The following is a 21,845-nucleotide window of genomic DNA, read 5'->3' as shown; positions in this document are numbered from 1 at the left end:
ATAATTGGTAATTTAGTTTTAGGCAGAAACAATGAATGTAGAGAATTTGTGGAGCAGAAAGTTATGTTAATATTGAGCACAAACACAACTGCTGTGTCCATTTCAGAGTTGGTTAGCAGAAAGTAATCGTATTTAATAATGTTTGACTGGACAAAATAAGAGCAGCCAAATACAAGTAAACAAAATTCATGCATGGTTGTTGACCTAAACCTATTTGTATTTATTTTATTTATGCATCACTTGAAAGCATATGTTAAAAGATTATAGTCTAAAGCTCAGCCATCGCTTTCACTCTTCCAATCAAAAGGCAAAGCAGCTGTTGCATTAAGTAATTAAGCTGAGTTTAATTATATAAAACAGGTGCTGTGTCAATTCGATCCCAATACACTACAACCATATATCTCCAAATATACAATCACCCTTAGATAACTGCTGTTCATATTACTTCAAAAGAATATTCAGAACTAATCCACTTAATTTTAATTATGTCGAATTATCAGTTTAGTTTATCCAACTAAACTTTTTTTTCTTATACTTAGGTTAACCAATTACGCAAGTCTAATTGAACTCTTTTATTGTTTTATTTCTATAATTTAAACTTAATTAAAAATATCTAAGTTAATTTCTAGATTATTAGATCAAATTTAGACTCTGACAAACTAAATATATATTATTTGTGTGTTTAATTTTTGATATATAAATTTTTTATTTTTAATATATATATTTATTTTAACATATGAGATTTAAGTTTATACGTAATATTATGATATTTTTACTAATTTATTGATTAATAATTCATATTTATAATTAAATATTAATTCTAATTTTAAAAGATAGCATATTAATAATAAATTAATTTTCTAATTAGATACTAATTATTTTTAAAAAATATTTTAATTAATAAATCAGCTTTTTAATTAAATAATAACTCTAATTATTGAAAATAATATTTTAGATATTATATTTACTAATAAATTTAATTTATGAATTATACAATAATTTATAATTTTAGAAAATAATAATATTAATTATACAATAGTACTAATTAGTATAGAAATTTATTTTTAAAATAATATTTATATTATTGATAATATTTAAAAAATTAAAAATATCTAAAAATAGTTAGTTTATTATTATATAAAATACTACAGATTAATATTAAATTTTAAATTTTTTATTAAATTGTATCTATAAATTTAATTTTTTATAATCGAAATATTAATTACAATTGTATATGACACACGGATAAATAATTAAATAAATTTTAATTTTAATTAAAAATTTAATTGTTTATTAAAATTAAAATTTTATTATTAAATCGAGCTCACATCTAATTATTTTGAAAGAATTCCACCAAATTACACCCTGCTCTCGTATTTTACTGCTAATATTTTATTGATTATTCTATCATTTAAATTAAGTGAAAAAAAGAAAAGAATAAAGGAAGTCACGTGCATGGCTCATGGGTAATCAATCAAACACTGTACAGCTCACTTTCTCTTAACGCCTTCTAACTCCGTATCATACACCAACAAAGTTCATCCTTTTCCTCTCAATCGGTTCCTTCTCTCTCTCTCTCTCTCCACACTCTTCAAAGCATCAATACCACCACCACCACCACCACCACCAGATTTCCCACACAATGCCATAACCACCACCGCGTTCAAGGACAGAGAAAAATGGGGACTTGCACATCAAAGCCACCAAAACCCAACCCATATGCACCCCAGAACCAAAACCAACATCAAAATGTCCAATCAAACCAAACCCAGAACCCAAAATCACCGCTCACACCACTCCCAAACCCAAAGCAGTCACCTTTTTTCCCATTCTACACTCCAAGTCCTGCCTATCTCTTCAAGAAATCACCTTTCACTGAATCAACACCAGTTAATAATAATTCCACTCCTACTCCTATGAGGATCTTCAAGAAACCATTCCCTCCGCCATCACCAGCCAAGCACATTAGAGCTGTTCTTCGTAGGAGAGAGCAGAGAAAAAAGAAGAAAAAAGCCTCAATTCCTGAAGAAGGTGAAGGTGAAAGTGAGAGTGAAGATGGTGTTCAGTTGGATAAAAGATTTGGGTTCTCTAAAGAGTTTACTAGCAGATTGGAGGTAGGAGATGAAGTGGGTAGGGGTCATTTTGGTTATACTTGTTCTGCTAAGTTCAAGAAAGGTGATAGAAAAGGACAACAAGTTGCTGTTAAAGTCATACCTAAGTCAAAGGTTCTTTCTTTTCATTTTCTTTATATTTAATTTGATTTCTTTCTATCGAGATTTAGTTGTGCAGGTGCTTTTGTGTATATTTATTTATTTATTTTATTTGTTTTCCTTTCTTTCTTGCATTATCTGCTTTTCTCAAAGTCTGAATCTTTTGTCTTTATTTTTTTCTTTCTAATTATTAATTTTGAGAAGCAGCCATAAGACTTTAAGTTTGAATCAATAGGAAGAGGCTATTTGGAATAATGACGATCAGTGCGCAGAATTGCTGCTTGGAATCCTTTGTAGGTAGAAAATTGGGATTAAAAGTTTTATTATGAATTGGGTGATTGGTGCTTTGAGTGTGATAGACACAAAGTGACCGTATTGTTTATTTATTTACTAGTTCTTTTTGGGTCAATGGGAAAAAAATTGATCTTTAGGCCCACCTCGCTTTCCTTTGGATGGCACAGGTTGTTTGGATATGTTTTTAAACCACAATTTTGGGCCAGAATCCGTAGTCTACAATTAGAAATCTTTATGTTTGCCAGCTAATAAAGGTATGTACTCTAAAAGGAGTGGGAACTACTGTTTAACTTTTTTTTTTTTCTAGAGACTTCTTCTAGTTACCTTCTGTCGACACTTGAGATTTGACTGTTGCTACTAAAGGATGAGGAAAGGAAATGGTTCATTAGCTGTGAATGGACCTGATTATTGAAAGGGATCAATCTTCCATATGGGGTCTTTGCAAGCCCTGATAGTTGTTGCACCATTAGGCTTGATGGTGCAGTGAATGGAGAGGAATAGCTTATGATGGGATTAAGACATGTTTTCATGAGATTTCGTCTTTCTTGAAGGAGTGCTGTTTGAGGGTTCATTCTGTTATTTCTCCAGTTAATATCAAGAAATTTATTTCCTCATTTATAGCTTGAAGTAAAGTTGTTTTTACACTTCCTATATGATTGAGCTTTGGCTCTTTTGACGTTCTCCTGCTCAATAAAGTACCGGAGTTATAGAAAAGAAATTTGTGTACTTTATCGAATGAATAGATCACCATTTCAGATTAGTAGAGTGGTCGTATATGGAGTTATTTGACAAACTCACCCTTTCAAATAATCACCATTGTACGCATTTTCCTGTGGACAACTCTTGCTTTTGTTGTCTTAAAGTAAAAGGCATGTCGTAGTGCTCATAAATGTTGATTGCAGTAACTTGTAAGAGGGAGTTCTAAATGAACTTTGTTTTTGGGAACATTGGACTTTGACATTATGGACAAGTTGGCAAGTATATGGCATTATGTACTTGAATTAATTTTATTTAGAAGGAAAGCAGAAGCAATATGTAGCTTATATGGTAAGCTGCAGCGTTCCTATAAGTGTTAGGTCCCTCCTTCTGGTTAAGAACTACTAAATTTTATTTATATTCTAGTCTTAAATTTCTAAGAAGTAATGCTTATTCTCCTTTCTTTTTTTTGCCCTTTATTCATAATATGCAACTTTAATAGAATTCATAATTGACCTGGTGGAAAAAATTTAGCATTTTCTCATTTCTCTCCTAGTTCTTCTAAAGTTCTAATCTTCCCTAGAGCAATTTGTCCCATTTTGAAATGTTTTTTTCTTTGGCAGATGACTACAGCTATTGCAGTTGAGGATGTGAGAAGGGAGGTGAAAATATTAAAGGCCTTGGCAGGACATGGCAATCTCATACAGTTCTATGATGCATTCGAAGACATTGATAATGTGTATATAGTAATGGAGTAAGCTTGAGATCCACCCAGTTTAAACATGTTATTCTTTGCTGTATGCCTATTGTTAACTAATAGGGTGAAACTTTTATCTCCTAGTTCAGATAAGGACCCTGATCATTCTTGTTTGATGCCAAACCGTTGCCCCTCTTGTCTATATTCTAATATTCTTTTTTTCTGGATATGTATGATACAATCATTGAGAGGCATGTGTATTTGCTGCTTTCTGCAAGCATTATAAGTTTTTTGACAGTATAAAACACATTTCTTATTCAGGTTATGTGAAGGAGGCGAGCTTCTAGATAGAATACTTTCAAGGTTATTCTTTTAGCAGTTGTAATAAATGTTAAGTTGGTCTCAGTATTTATTTCATTCCCCATTATAGCTTTTGACTGACTGTTTGACAACCGTTTTAGGGGTGGGAAATACTCAGAAGATGATGCAAAAGCTGTCTTGGTGCAGATTCTAAATGTTGTTGCTTTTTGTCATCTACAGGGTGTGGTCCACCGAGATCTTAAACCAGAGGTAAAATATGTTCTTATTATTTTTCATTATTTCTTTCAAGAGAATCACATGCATGCTGAGATTTCATTTACCCCACCAGAAAAAAAAAAAAGGAAAGCTAGAGCAAAAAGAACTTGTACAATATTCTGATATAGGAAATTCAAAGTTCTGTGCACTAGGAATTTATTTAATCATTTGTGAAACCTTGGAAGTAAAGTGGAGTAGTTGACATTTTGCTCTACTCTTCTTTGAACTATTCTATTTCTTTTGCCCTTTTCTGTATATTCAGCTGTTGCTCGAGTATGCTTGTTAAACATAACTTACCTATGATTCTTTTTTCTTTTTTCTGTTAAGCATTTTCTTGGGATGTATCACAACTGTTATATTTGGAATTGAAAGAAATATCTGAGTTGAATAATTTTTGTGTCTATTGATATTTATTTTGACTGAATTGCTCCATACAAGAGAATATATATCCTGGCCGTAAGCCCAAATGAAGTTTAGGTTCAATGTTGTTCTTTGTAAGGTGTAGTACTTTTAAAATAAGAAAAGAAGTAAGAAATTAACCGCAATTACTTGATCTTAAAAGTAGATTAATTCTTTTCGGCATTGTTTGGAATAATCATGTGCATCCTGCTATTTTTGCATGACTGTCATTTCTTTCAAATTCCTTGTTCTTAAAAGTTGAAAGAATGGAAGTCTAAAAACTCTTGGACTTTCCATACATGCCTATTGACTAAGTAGCATTTAGTTGAATGGAATTCTTGCTTTTTAAACTTTCTGAACAAGGGTTAATGTATTCCATATAAATTTTTGCGTAAGAACACAGTAAGCAAAAAAGAACAGTGATACAACACACATGACATCCTAGTTTTAAATTTTTATGTTGCTCTTTGTTAGAAGTTGTATTTATCCCACATCGCTTGGTTACTAGGCTGTTATAGTGTATATAAGTGGATTGGGCACCCTCTTCCTTTGAGCTAGCTTTTAGGAATGAGTTCTACCCAAACCCATTTATAGCGATGGTGGGTTTGGACCTAGTAGTTGTATTTTATCCCACATTTGCGATGGTGGGTTTGGACCTGGCCTGTTTGCATGTCACGCTAAGCATGAGGGAAGGTGTTAGAAGTTGTATTTATCCTACATCGCTTGGTTACTGGGCTGTTATAGTGTATATAACTGGATTGGGCACCCTCTTCCTTTGAGCTAGCTTTTGGGAATGAGTTTTACCCAAGCCCATTTATCACTCTTCATTTATAATTATCTGCAAGTGGTGGGTTTGGCTTAGATGGTGCTGTAATTATAATTGATCGCTATGTTGTAATCTAAAGTATTTATTCACTTGTTCAGAACTTTCTATATACTTCTAAGGAAGAGAACTCTCAGCTGAAAGTCATAGACTTTGGCTTATCAGATTTTGTCAGGCCAGGTTTGTCCTTGTTGGTAACATCTGATCAAATCACCAGTTGCTGTGAGTTTTCTATTACATGACCTTGGAATCTCAACTGGGTGTTTGTGCCTATGATGATTTCCAGATGAAAGGCTTAATGACATTGTGGGGAGTGCATACTATGTGGCACCTGAAGTCCTCCATAGATCTTACAGTACAGAGGCTGATGTGTGGAGTGTAGGTGTCATCGCATATATTCTACTATGCGGTAGTCGTCCATTTTGGGCCAGGAGTGAGTCCGGTATTTTCCGGGCAGTCTTGAAAGCTGATCCAAGTTTTGATGAAGCACCTTGGCCTTCTTTATCTCTTGAAGCAAAAGACTTTGTCAAACGTCTATTGAACAAGGATCCCAGGAAGCGAATGACTGCTGCTCAGGCTTTAAGTGAGTGATTCACTTTCTCATAATTGTTAGGTGTTCACTGTTATTGTGAATTACCACTATAACATTTTGTTTGCAGGTCATCCTTGGATACGGAATCATAATGATGTTAAAGTACCTCTTGATATTTTAATTTTCAGACTCTTGAAGGCTTATATGCGCTCATCTTCATTGCGCAAGGCTGCTTTAAGGGTGTGTATACATTAGTGATGACAAATAACCAGAAAAGTTTTGAAATTTTCTACATGTTAGTGGAAGTATTTCATCACATAATATTTTTAACGTTGATGTGGAGTATCTGCCTACTAGGCTTATAAAAATTTAGAAATGTCATCCTTTTTTCTAATCTTCTCTTTTGCATACTCTTTCTGATGAATTTGATAGCAAAGCTTCTGTTTTAAACCTAAGATCCAGTACAACTATGGAAAACTAGCTGGAAGCTTGGTTTCCTGATTACTATGAGCTAAGCTTTGTCTGTTTCCTTATAATCAACCTGCCAATTTTTTTGTATGTCTTGCAGACATTGTCTAAGACATTGACTGTAGATGAACTGTGTTATCTGAAAGAGCAATTTGCATTATTAGAGCCAAACAAAAATGGCACCATAACCTTGGAAAACTTCAGAATGGTTGGTAACCTTCCCTCCTCTCTCTCACCCAGCGACCCAACCCCATTTTTATGATATCATGACTGGATAATGGGAATTTTTGTGCTGTTCTTTTTTCTGGGTGCAGGCCTTGATGAAAAATGCAACGGATGCAATGAAAGATTCACGCATCCCTGATTATCTTACTTCAGTATGGGCCATGTTGCCTAATGTGTTTGTGGCAATTCCATATTTTATGTGCTTATGAGCATGTAGTTTAAACTTGTACCGACTTCCTCTTTTCTTTTCTTCATGTCAGCTAAATGCACTTCAATACAGAAGAATGGATTTTGAAGAATTTTGTGCAGCTACATTGAGTGTCCATCAGCTAGAGGCACTTGATCGTTGGGAGCAGCATGCCCGCACTGCATATGACCTTTTTGAAAGGGAAGGAAACAGAGCTATTGTTATTGAGGAACTTGCTTCAGTAAGTTGGAATTTTCTCACATGCAAATTTCGAACAACTCGCCACATTTTCATGTCGTAGTGTATCAGTAACACAGAAGTAACCTCAATGAATATGATGCCTATAAGCTGGTATATTGACAACTTAGCTATCCATTTAATAGAGGCTTGACTAAATGTGATTCTTAACTATACTTGAAAGTCAGTAAATGAAAAATAATAGGTCAGGGTTTTGTCAAATATGCTTTTGACCAAGATTCCTATTATATGGAATCCTTCTGAAGGGGGTCTCCTGTGCTTGATTATAGAAAAGGAAATTTACCGTTCTTTTCCAAATGGGCATTCATATCATTCATGCTCTTATTCAATCTTCATTTATTGGTTTCAAGTGTTTCTACTCAGATGTTCATGTCAGAATTGGCCCAAGAGCAACTTATTTATCCACGGAAATGTATTGATTTTCTAACAAATGCTTGCAAACTCTTAAGATTTGGAAAAAAGCCAGACTCCCTGACTCTGAGATTTTTATGACTCGAATTTCAGGAACTTGGACTTGGCCCCTCTATCCCAGTTCATGCTGTTCTCAATGACTGGATAAGGCATACAGATGGGAAGCTTAGCTTCCATGGTTTTGTCAAATTGTTGCATGGTATATCCAGCCGAACCATAGCAAAGGCACAATGAAGATTAGGTGTGTTTTTATCCTGCTGGAAGTGTCAAATTTGCTTTGTTTTTTCTTGTTGGCAAACATCAAAGAAGATGCGTGAGATACAATATTTTAGGTTAGACATTCGCAGCGATGAATTTGGAGCTTTATCAGTAATCACTTCCACAGCCGCCCTTCAGTGATGATTATAAGAGCCTTCAGTCTTCGTACTTGATTCTTCATGGAGCAAGAATTGACAATGATCTGCCATTTGCCATTGATTCATTATACATACGTAGAAGAAAGGTCATTGGCATTATGTTGTAAAATTATAGTTTAGTCTTTGTCTAAGCAGGCAAAAGCTATTTTCATTTTTTACTACTATTGATATTATTGTTTTTCTACACATATTCCATTGCTTGCTTCTCAAATCTTTGTAAAACAGATCAATTTGCCTTCTGAACTCTGCATTAAGGGATCGAACAGGTCCAATTTCTAACTTGTGCAAATAGATTCAAATTTTAACCAAGGCCAATTGTTTGTGAAATCAAATTCCTGCAAAGAAAGTGAGTGGACATTTTTTTTTTTAATATTTATTTGTTAGCCTTAGGCCATGTCAACGACTAATGTCCGCAGTTCCACCATCCACCTCGGTTGACGTCGAACAGCAGCGACACCAGTGCTCTCTTGCTTTATTTTATCAAAGGGGAGCCGAGAGCTGTTCATGGCATAATCCTCATGCTGTAAACTCAAAGCATGGACAGATCCTCAAGTTAAGACACAAGCGGCCTCTTGCCATGGGGGTCTTTCTACTCTTTCGGATCTTTAAATTACCGAGTTAGCTCTTTTGGATTACACCATAAATGATCGTAGAACTATTAGAACATTGCCATTGGATCAAGAGAAGAGAAATGAGAAAGTTAGAAAGCCATAAGAGAGTGTAGAGAGAGTTTTAAAGAGACTTGTTTAGAGGAAAACTTGCTTTTTCTATTATTATCAAAGACTTCTCCTTATATAGAGTGGAGAGTCGGTAGAAAATGTACAAAGGTTAGTGGGTATCCCACTAAGATTAATAATACAAAGACTATCAAACAAAAGTTAGTGGATATCCCACTAAGACTAATAATACAAAGACTATCAAACAAAGTGGACATCCCACCGAGACTAATAATACAAAGACTATCAAACAAAGGTTAGTGGACATCCCACCGAGACTAATAATACACTTCACTTACATAATAAGGACAAACAATAATATAAAAGAGTGGTCAAATACGTGGTCAAGACGCCATCATACGAGTCATCATCCATTGGTCGGGAGTCTTGCATGAGGGCTTCGCCGTCCCTGGTTAAGGTAGGGTCATCCAGAGGAGTTGGAAGATCGGAGAAATGAAATGTTCTATGGATTGTTCAGTTGATTGATGTCCATTGAAGGTGCAGACTAATGGTGCGTATACATTAGTCGTCCTTAATTCATTCTGTATCGCAGGCCCGTTTAGTTCTTCCGTGATTGGTGGAGGAGCAAGATGTAAAGGACTATCAAGCGTTCTCCAATAGCGAGGATATTTTGAGTTGCATAGGTGTCTTCCGATAATGGAGATAGGGCCTCGTAATATGAAAATAGCATGGTATTCAAGCTCCGGAATTATTGTCCGAGAATAACTGGTGCCCATGAATAAGTTTAAGGAGATCTCCTGTCCACTGGTATGGAGTCTTGAACTGTAAGGAATCTCCATGGATAAGACCCCGAGTTAGCTTCATTATTAAAGAAGTGTAAGAGATTCATAATAGGCACCTCTATAGCATGATGATGATCGTAGATAGGCACCATAGAAACCATAACTCACTTTCATGCTTTGGATGTTCAGGAGATAAGTGGTAAATCAAACACCAAGGGTAGTCCGGAAAGAAGAAGTTGGGTTGGATTGGGAGTGAGAAGAACTATAGGGTGATTCCGAGGGCTTAGAAAGTCCGGATAAGAAATCCGGGATTAGGTTTCTTATCCCTTTTATATGCTCAACCTTAAAGTCATACCTCGAACCATGATTTTAATCGCAATAGTTGGGGCTCGTGCAAGGTCTTCCGGTTGGATTCAAGAATCTTGGGAAGGAAGAGTTGTCCATCCGAACCGGGGAAGTCTTTGTCCAATCGGGAAGAATTCAAACTTTTATCCCGCACTTGACCGCGAATTTCCTTGTAGGTTGTGTGATAATGTTTTTCCCAAGAGGAAAACTGACCCGATGCATATCCACACAGTTGTTCTTTGTCGTGGAGCTTTTCTAGGAGGATGGCCCCCATGCATAGTCAGGATGCATCCTGTTTGGAGAATAAGTTCTCCCTACTGACGGGATTGTAAGAGGTGGCGGATTGTGGGCCGGCCTCTTTTAATTTTGACAACCGTTGTTTGTTCCGCTCCCCATGGAGGGGGGTTCTTTTCGAGCATCTTTGAGAGGTGGCACGTGTAACTGAGCGGTGTGGAATGGCCTCTCGAACATAATTCAGGATTCCAAGGAACTGTTGAATTTGTTTTACCGATAAATTTTCTTCCCGGAAAATTATCAAGTTCCTTTGTCAGTGGGGACCATATGTATCGGCCATTCTTGAAATGCATTCCAAGAAATTCAATTTCTCGTTGTGACAAAGCTCTTCTTTCGGATAGCATAATGCCATATTTTTGGATGATGGCAAGGAACTGTTGTAAATTGGTGATGGTCCTCTCACTGCTTCCGAAAATAGAAGGATGTCGTCGATATAGATCAAAGAAGAGTAAAGGATAGGCCCAAAAATCTCAATCATTGTCTTCCCGGAATTGAGATGGGGCCGTCTTGAGCCCAAAAGGCATAACAGTCCACTGGTATTGGGCATTAGGGATACAAAACGCAGTTTTGTATCTCTCTGTGGGCTGGATACCGAGTTGCCAAAAGCCTGCCTTTAGGTCAAATTTGGAATAGTACTGGGCCTTTTGGATGTGGACCTTGAGATTTGAGATTCGAGGGAGAGGGAATTTGTTGTCTTGAAGGAAATGGTTTAAAGGTTTGTAGTCTATGACAAGCCTCTTTTTTCCTCGGATTCTTTCAGACCTTTTCTCCACATAAAAGGCTTGGCAAGCCCATTGTGAAGTAGTGGGCTCAATTAAACCCTCATCAGAATGTCGGGGCATTCCGATCGGGCAAGGGCTAGGTCATGGGAGACATTCCCATGTGTGTGGCTTTAGTAGGGTTAATGTCTTCATTAAGTTTGAAGGGAGGCCGATATAGAATTGTGGATTTTTCCACGGGAGGAAGAGGATGTTGGAAATGTGAATGGGATTCTGGACTGAACTGAAGGAATTTTTCTGTGTATGAAAGGAATGGAGGAATAGTATTCGTCACAGAAAACAGATTTGAAGTTTCAGTGTATGACCTAAACTGTCTTTTGAACTTTATACCAGTTGGAAGGATTTGGAGCTTTTGAGCTTGGTGATAAACATCAAATCCTATCAGAATATCCTTGCTTGGAAGATCTGAACCAATGATGTGTGTCCACACAACGCAATCGTGAAAGAACTGAATTCGATCTTCCGCCTCGATCGAGTAGTTTTGAAGGTTTGACCATTGGCCGCCTCAAGAACCGATCATGGGGCTTCCAATACTCCGATGGGAGAACCATTGGGTTCATCATGCTTCTTTGAGCTCCAAAGGTCAAAGAAAGCTATTACCGAACAGCTTGGAGTATTTTGAGATGATCTCGTATGGGAATATATGGGACTGGAGGAGGTTTTATAGTAAATTGAAAAGTTTCAGGAGGTGGAGGAGAAACAAAGAAAGAAGATAATAGGGTTGGAGAAAGAGGATATTGTATTGCATCTTCCGAATATCCTTCCCGACTTTCTTCATGCACCAATCATCGGGATTGGTATTTCACTATCATCCGAATCAAGAAGATTCTTGTGAAGACTCTGTGGAGTCCGAGAACTCCATTCTAACCCAAATAAGCTTCTGGGGTAAGATCTTCTTGCCTCGAAAGTAGGGACTCTATTTCTTCTTGAAAGAGTCTGCAAGAGATAAGGACATGCTAACTTGTTGTATCATCCTTGCCGACTTTTCCGGATTCCCCGGGACAATTTTTCGCATAATGTCCCTTCCTTTTCGCAGATGAAACATCTATCGACTTGTACCCCTGGTTCCGTTTTTTACGGAAGTATTTAAATCTCTTTGGGTTCTTTTCCCTGAACTTCTTGTTGCTGCGCGTGTATTTCTGGAAATGATGTCCAGATTTCTTCTTGTGATTTGTACAGACGCAGTTGGTGGCTTTGCACTTGATCTTTAGGTGGTTTTTGTTGCAAGCCTTTTGGACAATCAAGTCCCTTTGAGACAACCTTTTGAATAATTCCTGTTGATCACACATTCTCTTAATGGAAGAGAGTGTGAATTGCCAGATTTCTCCAAGTGTAATAGAGGTGACTGGTCTTTTTGTAGCCGCAATCATATTGTTAACCTCAGGTTGTATCTCATCTGGTAGAGAGGTGATGAAGGTATACTTTAGTGTATCATCACCATCATGTCCTCCAATGACATAGTAGAGCTTGGACATAGCCGAATAGTGCTTTTCCAGATCCTTCATCTTGAATGAACAGCATTTTCGATCAAAGAACTCTTGTTTCTGCTGTCTTATGACAAGGTCATAACTTCCAAGGAACTGGTTATGGAGGATCGTTACTGCTGCTGATGGAGTCGGCAGAGTGACAAATTGAAGCCTAGTGTATTCAGGCTGAGACTGAAACCAATCTCTTAAGCTTCCGGTAAACCTTGTGACAAATTCGGCAAGGACTTTTTTGAGTGTGGCCCCTTCAAGGGTCATCTGAAGATCAATCCATGCCAAGAATTCAGAAAGCTTATCCTTCCATTTTGATGGTGGCAAGTCATCAAAAGTGAACCAAGGTCCTGTGCTAGCTGGCTTTGGCCTTGGGTTTGGAGCTCCAGTGGGAGCAAAGAATGACTGAGCATCTTCATCTTCAGGTTCTACTACTTCTGGACTGGGATCAGTAGCAGAAGTGTTCATGAGAATTTCAGTGATGTCCGCCATCTCTGAATCCGAAGAAGATTCTGAATCATACGGACTGATGAGAGATTGCTCTGGAAATTTGTCTTTAGGGGCTAGAGGAGGAGAGGATTTCTTTTGCTGGGTTTCTGTGTTTTTTGGGTAAAGGTGAGAAAATGTGCCAAAGGGCTGATAAAAGGGTTTCTTGTGGTTGTTCTGGTTGTGAAAGAAAAGGGAAAGAAGAAAAGTATGAAGGAGTAATAGCCGATGAGGTTGAAGGCCGATATGAATGTTGGAATTGCAGACCGGTCTTCCGGAGATCATTTTCAATTTGATCTATTTGCTTCTTCACCGGAAATCTCCTTTGCTTTTGCATGAAAGAGGGGGTAATCTACCGAGGTATCCGGAGTTCTTTGTCCAGAGCTTGATACTTTCTTTGTCAAGGATGAGTACGATTGCAAGACTTCGTGAAAAGTATCCAAACAGGATCCATGTTTTGAACCAAGTGCGGGCTTGATCCAATTTGCCATCTATCTTTTCAAGTAAGTGTTTTGGACAATAGAATTAGATGTCCGCCAGTTGAGAACTTCTTGAGGGGGTGTCAGTTCTAAGTTTCCGAAGGTGAAATCCGTGTAGGAAGGATTTCGGATCTTTTGTTCTCTGTTTTTCCCAAGGGAGGGAAATCCTCCGGTTGTAACATGAAACATTCTTGAACCAAGGGTTGTACTGTGTCTGATTGAGAGATGAAGTAGGTCCAAAAGTTCATGGCGTTGTTATACCTGGCCCAACGTTTTGTACCTCCTGTACAAAACTGGACGGGTACCGGGTTTCCAGCCTATAAACCTTTGGATCCGACTCGATCTCCATTCGCAAGTTGCAGGAAGGGGTTTGCCATATTCAATGTTGAGTTGTGCCATAATTTCTTTGAACTCATCATAAGAAACGCCAATGACCGTTTTTCCTTCTCTGGCAAGAAACTCAATTGCCTCGTCGAACATTGGCAGTGGCTTTTTATTCTCTTTCTGTGAACCATCTGGATCTCGATCATCTGGCTTAGGATGAATCTCCGAACAAGAAGTATCCGAGACATCCTTTTCGATTCTTCGCTGATGCCGAAAAAGTGGGTTCAAGATAATCCATGTCATCATGACATAGGCACTGGCTTGCACATTTCGGGGCTACATCCCGGACAAAGTGTCCTCGACTTCAGGCAAAGATAAATCTGGTTGCCAGATGCTTGAAAGGAGTGAATAGGGACCTTCTCCCTAGGCCGTGATACTGGTTGTATCATTGATGCTTGGAAAATTGACGGTGCTGAGGAAGATTCCTCAGTTCTTGTAAAGATCGTCTTAACAGTCCCATCCTTTTGCTGTATAAAGAGGGGATCTGTGGCTTGAACTGGTTTTGATTGAGATGCTTGGAGCTTCTCATAATTTGTTACCCACTCAATAGGAATTAGTTTCTGTAGATCTTCCTTTTCAAGCTGTCGAGGAGCTTGAACTATTGTAGGGGTTTGACCAGAATCAGCCATGATGTACAAAGCATCTGATGAGGCTTGGAAGCCTGGGATCTGCAGGTTAAGTGCATGATCCTGCAATTGATAAACGATCTGATGGTGAAGAGTCGCTGAGAGAGCATTTTCAACTTGACTAGCTCCCGTGATTTGGACTTGTACTTTTAAGGCAGTGGATAGATAAGGATCACTCAAAGAGAGGTTAAAGTTTGGAAAGAAAGTCAGAACAACACTACCAGTGTTGAGTGTTGTGACTATTGTCCCAATCACTGCATGCTCGTACTTGAGGTAACGAGTGTCCAAAAGCGACATCCGTGCTGTAACAGGCAATCCCATCCTTCCATGATAGGAAAGGACAAGTCTCACAGCTCCGAGATGGAGATGAGAATAGCCTTGCTTCCGCCATTGTTAACCTCAGGTTGTAAGCCGAGAGCTGTTCATGGCATAATCCTCATGCTGTAAACTCAAAGCATGGACAGATCCTCAAGTTAAGACACAAGCGGCCTCTTGCCATGGGGGTCTTTCTACTCTTTTGGATCTTTAAATTAGCTGAGTTACATTCAGTCATTTTAGAGTCATTTGGTCCGTGAAAAAAGGATGGGAATGGGAACAAAAATGGGTAGTTTTTATTATTGTGGTTTGTTTCATTAAAGATCACTCTAGAATTAAAATGAATCCTTGTTTCAAAGGACCAACCTCTCAGATCGGTGATGAGAGATGGTCACTTAAGAACTGTGATGAATTGCATATGTTAAGTCGTCATCCTTTTCTCTTGCTGGCTCGCTAGACCATCATATCAATGAATATCACTTATTATTTTTTTCCCTTAAAATATAAAAAAATCAATTTTTATAAAAATTAAATTAAATTAATTATAAATAAGTAAAATAATAATTTATCATTTAAATAAATATTGTTTTTATATATTTATTACATATAATAAAATTATAAATCCATTATTTTTTTAAGTATATACTAATATGAACGATAAATAAATTCAGTTCCAAATCCATATTAATCTTAAAAATCTTAATCTAGTCTTTTTGAGACGAAAAATATAATTATAAACGGCGTCATTGGTTAAAATGCATGCTTGTTTGGACGATTGCATCATTGTCTTTCAAGCTCGAATCACACTTGTACATTAACAACTAGTAGAGATATTATTGAACTTTTAGGAAGCATACATGCACGTGCGCCTTTTTTCTTTTTTCAAAAAAAAAAAATAAAAAAAAATCATATGTTACAAAAGATATCTGATAGAGAGATATTACCCTTTTAGTTTATTCAAAATATATATACGAATAGAATAAATAATAAACAAGAATTCATACATACAACTAAAATAATGATACAAATAACACGATTTCTTTATTTTTCTTTTCACCACATAGCCTTTGCTAAATGAAAGGAACTTATTCTATATATATATATATATATAAATAATACTTATCCTAGAAGAAATCTTATTAGCTATATATATAAATATGTACTATTTCATCAAGGTTTGAGACCCTTGGATTAATATTTATCCTAATGGAGCATATGTTTCCTTTCCACAGCTTTCTATTATCAATTATGAGAATTTGGTAGTCCTTTGCCCTGATGGTCCGGTGGTGAATCACGATCTTCCGTATACATTTCTTTTTCTTGAAATCTTGATACATTTTCTTCTCCCCTGCAACAACAAATAATGAGAATTAATACTTGATAAATATAAGTATGATTAAATGTTTAGTAAACCGCATATAAACAATATACTATATACAAAATTACATAAAAATATTCATTGAACTCACTCGGTTTGAAAATTTCGGTTCGACCATCCCATACTATCTCAAATGAAGATAATGAAAGCAAAAGCAATATGATAATGCCAACAGTAAGGAAGCTCTTGCCAGCCATCTTTTTCGGTTCTCTCTCTGTGTCTTGCTAATGACTTTTCCATTTATTTTTTTTTTTTGATATTCACTCTTGCAGAAGAGATTAACTAGCTTCTGATGTATATTACGCATTTGCTTGTGTTATGATCTATTTTTACACGAAGAAATGCATCCGAAAACTTAGAAAATGAAGACCAAACCATGTAACTTTTTCTATTCAAAACCAGAAAATAAAAGCATATTTATGCAGTCCTTAACGCGGTAAATACCCCACCTATTTGACTGTTTAGTCATTGCGAATTGTTTGATGAACTTGATCAGGTTATTTATTTTTAACTTAGTCAGTCAATTAATCAAGACTTGATTTAACTTTTGACAATCATAACTGTGATAATAATTTTAATTATTATGATAGAGAAATACAAGTGTTTAGTTGCTTTTATTTTAGTAAGTAAAGCAGAAAACATTATGATTAATTTTTATCTGAAAATAGAAAGTCAAAAACATGTTACACTGTCCAATTTGCATGTCTGTAAATCTTTTTCTCTATAAGATGTTCTTTTGAACTTTTTCTTGGGTTTAAAAATATATCATATGATGTTGAAATGCAGTTTCTTCTAAAAGATATTATTCATTAATTACAAGTCATTGTTTAAAAAGAAATAATAACTTGAGGTCATAGTTTGATACATTTTATATGACTTTACTTATACGTAAGATTAAACTGAGTATTTATAATCTGAAGAAAATAAAACATAAACATTGAAAGAAAAGAAAAAGTGAAGGTTCTATTCAATTTAGAAAGATTCAGAAAATTCTTTTCCTATATTCAATTTGGAAATGTTTTACCAGTAAAAGTCAAACTATATTGTTCGTGACTGCTAAACTGGCTCATAATGCTTTGTACACTTGTTTTAGGATTTAAAATGCTCTATAAAAGGTTTCATCTAATCATCTTTTACTGATTTTCTTTTTTCTTTTGCATTTTGTAATAATTGTCTGTTAAAATTCACATATTCTTATGTAATACAGATTCTTGCTTACTGTTGCACATATGTTTTCCAGTAGAATATAAAGTTTTATAGTACACCCAATTAATTTGTTTTTCTTTAAAAAAAAAAAAGAAAAACACTACATCTAATTTGATAGTAAGAAACGAATATTTAAAGCCAACAAAACTCTAAAGAATTTTGACACAGATCTCTCTAGCGGGTGTATGAATTGCTGAAAACAAAGAATTGAAATTTCCTTCAAGAATTAGAGCTAAATTTTGAGGTCAGTCCTTTATGTTGTTATAGCAAGGCAGGAAAAGGTCAAAGTTGTATGTAAATTAGGGTTTGTTTATAGCTAGAATTTTCTTTTGGTTGCAACTGCATGGCTGACTTGTACTATTCATGCATGCAGCTGCAAAGCTAAGTTCCTTCTTTCCAAGTTTCAACCTTGTACAATTGACTAATTTTTGGATCTGTTGATTCTTTTTTAGTTACAAAAGAATATAAACATGCTAGCCGTAAAACCCAAAAGAATATAAACTTGTTGTTTGTCAGTTTTAGAATAGGATAATGGTCAAGAGACTATCTGCAGTTGTTTGATCTTAGAAGTAGATTAAATCCTTTAGGCATTGTTTGGGACATATCATTTTGCATCCTGTCTATTTTAGCATGACTTCGTATCTTTCAAATTGTCTTGTTTTGACGTTGGATTTCCCAAACTTGAGAGTTGATTAAATAAGAATCCAATTTGCATCTTTTTGAACTTTTCAAATAAGGGTTTAATCTAGTACGAACAGAGCAATTAAGCAAATAGACAACGTTAGGAAACATTCGCACACATGACATCCTAGTGTTGATCATTTTTTGTGTCGTCGTTTCATTTATAATTCAGTGCTTATTTTTGGGTTAGATAGTTGGTGCTGTGTATATGATTCTTCTCTATGTTGTAATGAAGTTATTTATTCACTCGTTCAGAACTTTCTTTCTGCATTATCCTTTTGAGGAAGAGAACTCTCAGCTGAAAGTAATAGACTTTTGGCTTATCGGACTTTTCAGGCCAGATTTATCCTTGTTGATAGCGTCTAAGCAAATCACTACTTGCTGCGAGTTTTGTGCCACATATGATATGGTTTGGAGTATAGGTGTTATAGCATATATTCTACGATGCGGTGGTCGTCCATTTTGGGCCAAGACTGAGTCCGGTATTTTCCGGGCAGTCTTAAGAGCTGATCCAAGTCTTGATGAATCACTTTGGCCTTCTTTATCTCCTAAACTGAAAGACTCTGTCAAACGTCTGTTGCACAAGGACTCTAGTAAGCGAATTCTGGAGCTCAGGCTTTTAAGTGATGCTTCATTTTCTCATAATTTCAGGTCTTCACTGTCATTGTGAATTGGCGTTATAATATTTTGTTTGCAGGCCGTCCTTGGATATGGAATCATAATGATGTAAAACTACCTTTTGAAGGCTTATGTGCGCTCGTCTTTCTATTATATGGAATCCTTCAGAAGAGTGTCCCCTGTTTTTAAATATTTATCCACGGAGGTGTATCGATTTTCTCTGACAAATGCTTGCAAAGTCTTGTAGTATTTGGACAAAACTAGACTCACTGACTGTTTGAAATCTTTATGACTTAAATTTCAGGAACTTGAACTTGGCTCTCTATCCCAGTTCAGAAATCTATACTTTCTTTGCACAAATACTTCTAAGCATATTAAATAGCAAGAAAAAAATTATTTAAATTAACATTCATGTGTAACAATTTATCGGTCGCAAAATATTAAATTATTTTAATTGAATTTATGCGATTTATAGTAGATATGAAAACTTTTCTATTTTACTCAAAAAATATGTGAAAGCATCAATAATAACTCATCAATTTATAAATTTCACATAATCATATACAATCGAAATGATAACACACAAAATACAATTAGTCTTATTTGTTGCTTTTATTTTATTTTGTTTACATATATATCCTTTGGCCTTAGCGAAAAGGAACTAACTTATTATATATATATAAATGATATCTTTTCTGGGAGGCATATGTTTAAGTGGTCTGGCTCTTAGCTATACGTCCTATTTCAACATAAGAATGTGTTGATGCCCTTATTTGATACTGATACCACAGCTTTCTATCGTTACTTATTAGAATTGGGTGGTTGATTTTTGTGTTGGTCTGATGGCGAATCATGAATTTCTGCATATATTTCATTTTTCTTGAGATTTTGATGCTCTCCAGTGATCGTCTTTTCTCCTACAATAATAATAAAATTTATATTTAATACATAAAAGTATCAATTAAATATTTAACAAACCATATCCACAGAAATTTCAAATAGTTGAACTCACTATGTTTGAAGATTTTGGTACGACCAGCACAGACTATCTCAAATGAAGACAGCGAAAGCAAAAGCAATATGATTATGCCAACAGTAGTGAAGCTCTTGCTAGCCATATTCTTTCTCTTTTCTTTCTCTCTCTCTCTCTCTCTCTCTCAAAGGATTAATTAGCTTATAATGTATATAATTCATCTGTTAGTGTTGTCTATTTATACACAAATAAATGCATGTAGGAAACTCAGAAAATGGAAACCAAAATGTGACTTTTCTATTCAAGAAAACCTTAGAAAGAAAAGCTCCAGTCTTTAACGTGGTTTAGGGTAAATACCCGAGCTTGGTATATTGCCTAGTTACTGTGAATTGTCGACTCGCTATGTAAAACCCTAGAATGTAAATATTTTGATACAAATAAGAGGAGGGAGATTTAAATTTAAAATTTCACTTGCGATTCTATAGGTGCTCTCTAAAAAAATATTTGATTAGCTTGATCAAGCTATTTCTTTTTGAACTTCTAAATTTTGATATTATTTTTTATAATAGCAATATTAGTGGAAGATTTTGGCAAGTTATTTTGTAAAGACCCAATTTGATTAATACTGTAAAATCTCTCTATAGAAATAATCTTTATATAATTATAAAAAAAATAATTCATTATAAATATAAATAAACTCTATGTTATAATAAATTATAAATTTTTACATCCTCCTTAGAAAAATATTTCTCAATATAGTAAAATTTATACATATATTTTTTGAAAATATATATTATGTTATATTATCTTTCTGGTTTGTCTCTTCAATTTTATTTATATATTATAAAAAAATATTAATATATTTTATCTCTGGTTTTTATTATTTCACTGATAAAATTAAATATTAAATTAAAAAAATTTAATATTCAAATTTCTATTAAGCCATAGCTTATTTTATAATTATAAATTTTATTTAATTTTAAATATATGACTGTAGAGAGGTTTTAATATAATATATTAGATAATGATGGAATAATAATGGAGAAACTAGTATATTATATTTTCATTTTCCAATTTGCTTTCTCCATTACCATGTTTTCCAATTTTATAAATCTGGTGCCTATGAAACGGAAGACTGTCCTTTCAGTGATCCTTATATTAAAGGAGTCTCAGAGAAGTACAAGTTTTCCAATGTTTATCTGCAATTTAAGATTCAAAATATTCTTTTCCATTTTGTATTTGGAAATCTTTTACTGGTAAAAGTCAAACTGCAATATTTTTCTTTTTGTTTTCTAGGAAAAGTACAATTAAACAGGCCCGTGATGCTTTATGATTATTTAATTTTTATTTTTAGAAAAATATTTCATGAAAGGGAAAAGTGAATAGAGAAAGAAAATTGTCAATTTAATTTATATTTTATAGAACTTATAAATAATTACTGTTGCATATATTTTCTAATTAATAAAATTAAAAGTTGTAAAGCACATTCGATTAGCAAGTAAAAATAAAAACAAATATTTAAAAAAGAATTTCCAGTTGTCCTAGAAAATGGTCATAGTATTCTTTCTTTTGACAAGAATCTCTCTTCCCGGTGTAAGAATTGAAAACTCTGCCAGGGACAATTCATGCACGCAGGAAGCTAGCCACCAAATGCCAGCTTAATTTCCTTTCCAACTTCCAACCATGTACGACTGAATCCATTGAGCAATACACCTTACATGGAATTTCTTTTAGTTTTGTTCAAGAATCAATATATATATATATATATATAATTAAATAAAATTTATGATTATAAAAGATTTAATCTAATGAAAATTAAAGTATTAATTTTTTTAATTTAATACTTTATTTTGTTAGTAAAATAATAGTAACTAAATATAAAATATATTAACATATTATATAAAAAGATTAAAAAAACAAAATAATGTAAAAATAAATATAAGTGCTGTGATACCTGTTACTAAAAGTGTTTGGTGCAATAAGTGATATAGCTGTTTCAAATGTTAGTATATAGATAAATATTTTTATTAAAGTAAGATTTAAAAATTTATAATTTATTATAAATTTTTATTTATAATTAATCTAAATTAAAATTATTATTTTTATAATTATATAAAATTTATTTATATAGAATATCATGGTAGAAATTTTTTAT

The 21,845-nt window shown here is 34.6% G+C and overlaps 1 protein-coding gene across 3 annotated transcripts; it reads left to right on the top strand.

The window, feature by feature from the left end:
* Nucleotides 1-1,500: 1,500 nt before the first annotated feature.
* On the top strand, nucleotides 1,501-8,501 carry LOC8283282 (CDPK-related protein kinase). Of its 3 annotated transcripts, none has more exons than XM_002521808.4 (11): nucleotides 1,501-2,225; nucleotides 3,824-3,954; nucleotides 4,219-4,260; nucleotides 4,359-4,467; nucleotides 5,797-5,875; nucleotides 5,982-6,278; nucleotides 6,355-6,467; nucleotides 6,796-6,903; nucleotides 7,010-7,072; nucleotides 7,181-7,348; nucleotides 7,870-8,501. In XM_002521808.4, exons 1-11 carry the CDS (start codon nucleotides 1,680-1,682, stop codon nucleotides 8,008-8,010), a joined length of 1,797 nt encoding a protein of 598 aa, XP_002521854.2. In that variant the 5' UTR covers nucleotides 1,501-1,679; the 3' UTR covers nucleotides 8,011-8,501. The 3 variants fall into 3 exon arrangements, with proteins under 3 accessions (XP_002521854.2, XP_025013607.2, XP_025013606.2); XM_025157839.2 differs by lacking the exon at nucleotides 1,501-2,225 and adding an exon at nucleotides 2,278-3,091; XM_025157838.2 differs by lacking the exon at nucleotides 1,501-2,225 and adding an exon at nucleotides 3,129-3,551.
* Nucleotides 8,502-21,845: the final 13,344 nt, after the last annotated feature.

The sequence above is a fragment of the Ricinus communis genome, chromosome 5 (assembly GCF_019578655.1).
Source record: "Ricinus communis isolate WT05 ecotype wild-type chromosome 5, ASM1957865v1, whole genome shotgun sequence".
NCBI classification, from domain to species: Eukaryota; Viridiplantae; Streptophyta; class Magnoliopsida; order Malpighiales; family Euphorbiaceae; genus Ricinus; species Ricinus communis.
This window is presented reverse-complemented; position numbering and strand designations above follow the sequence as displayed.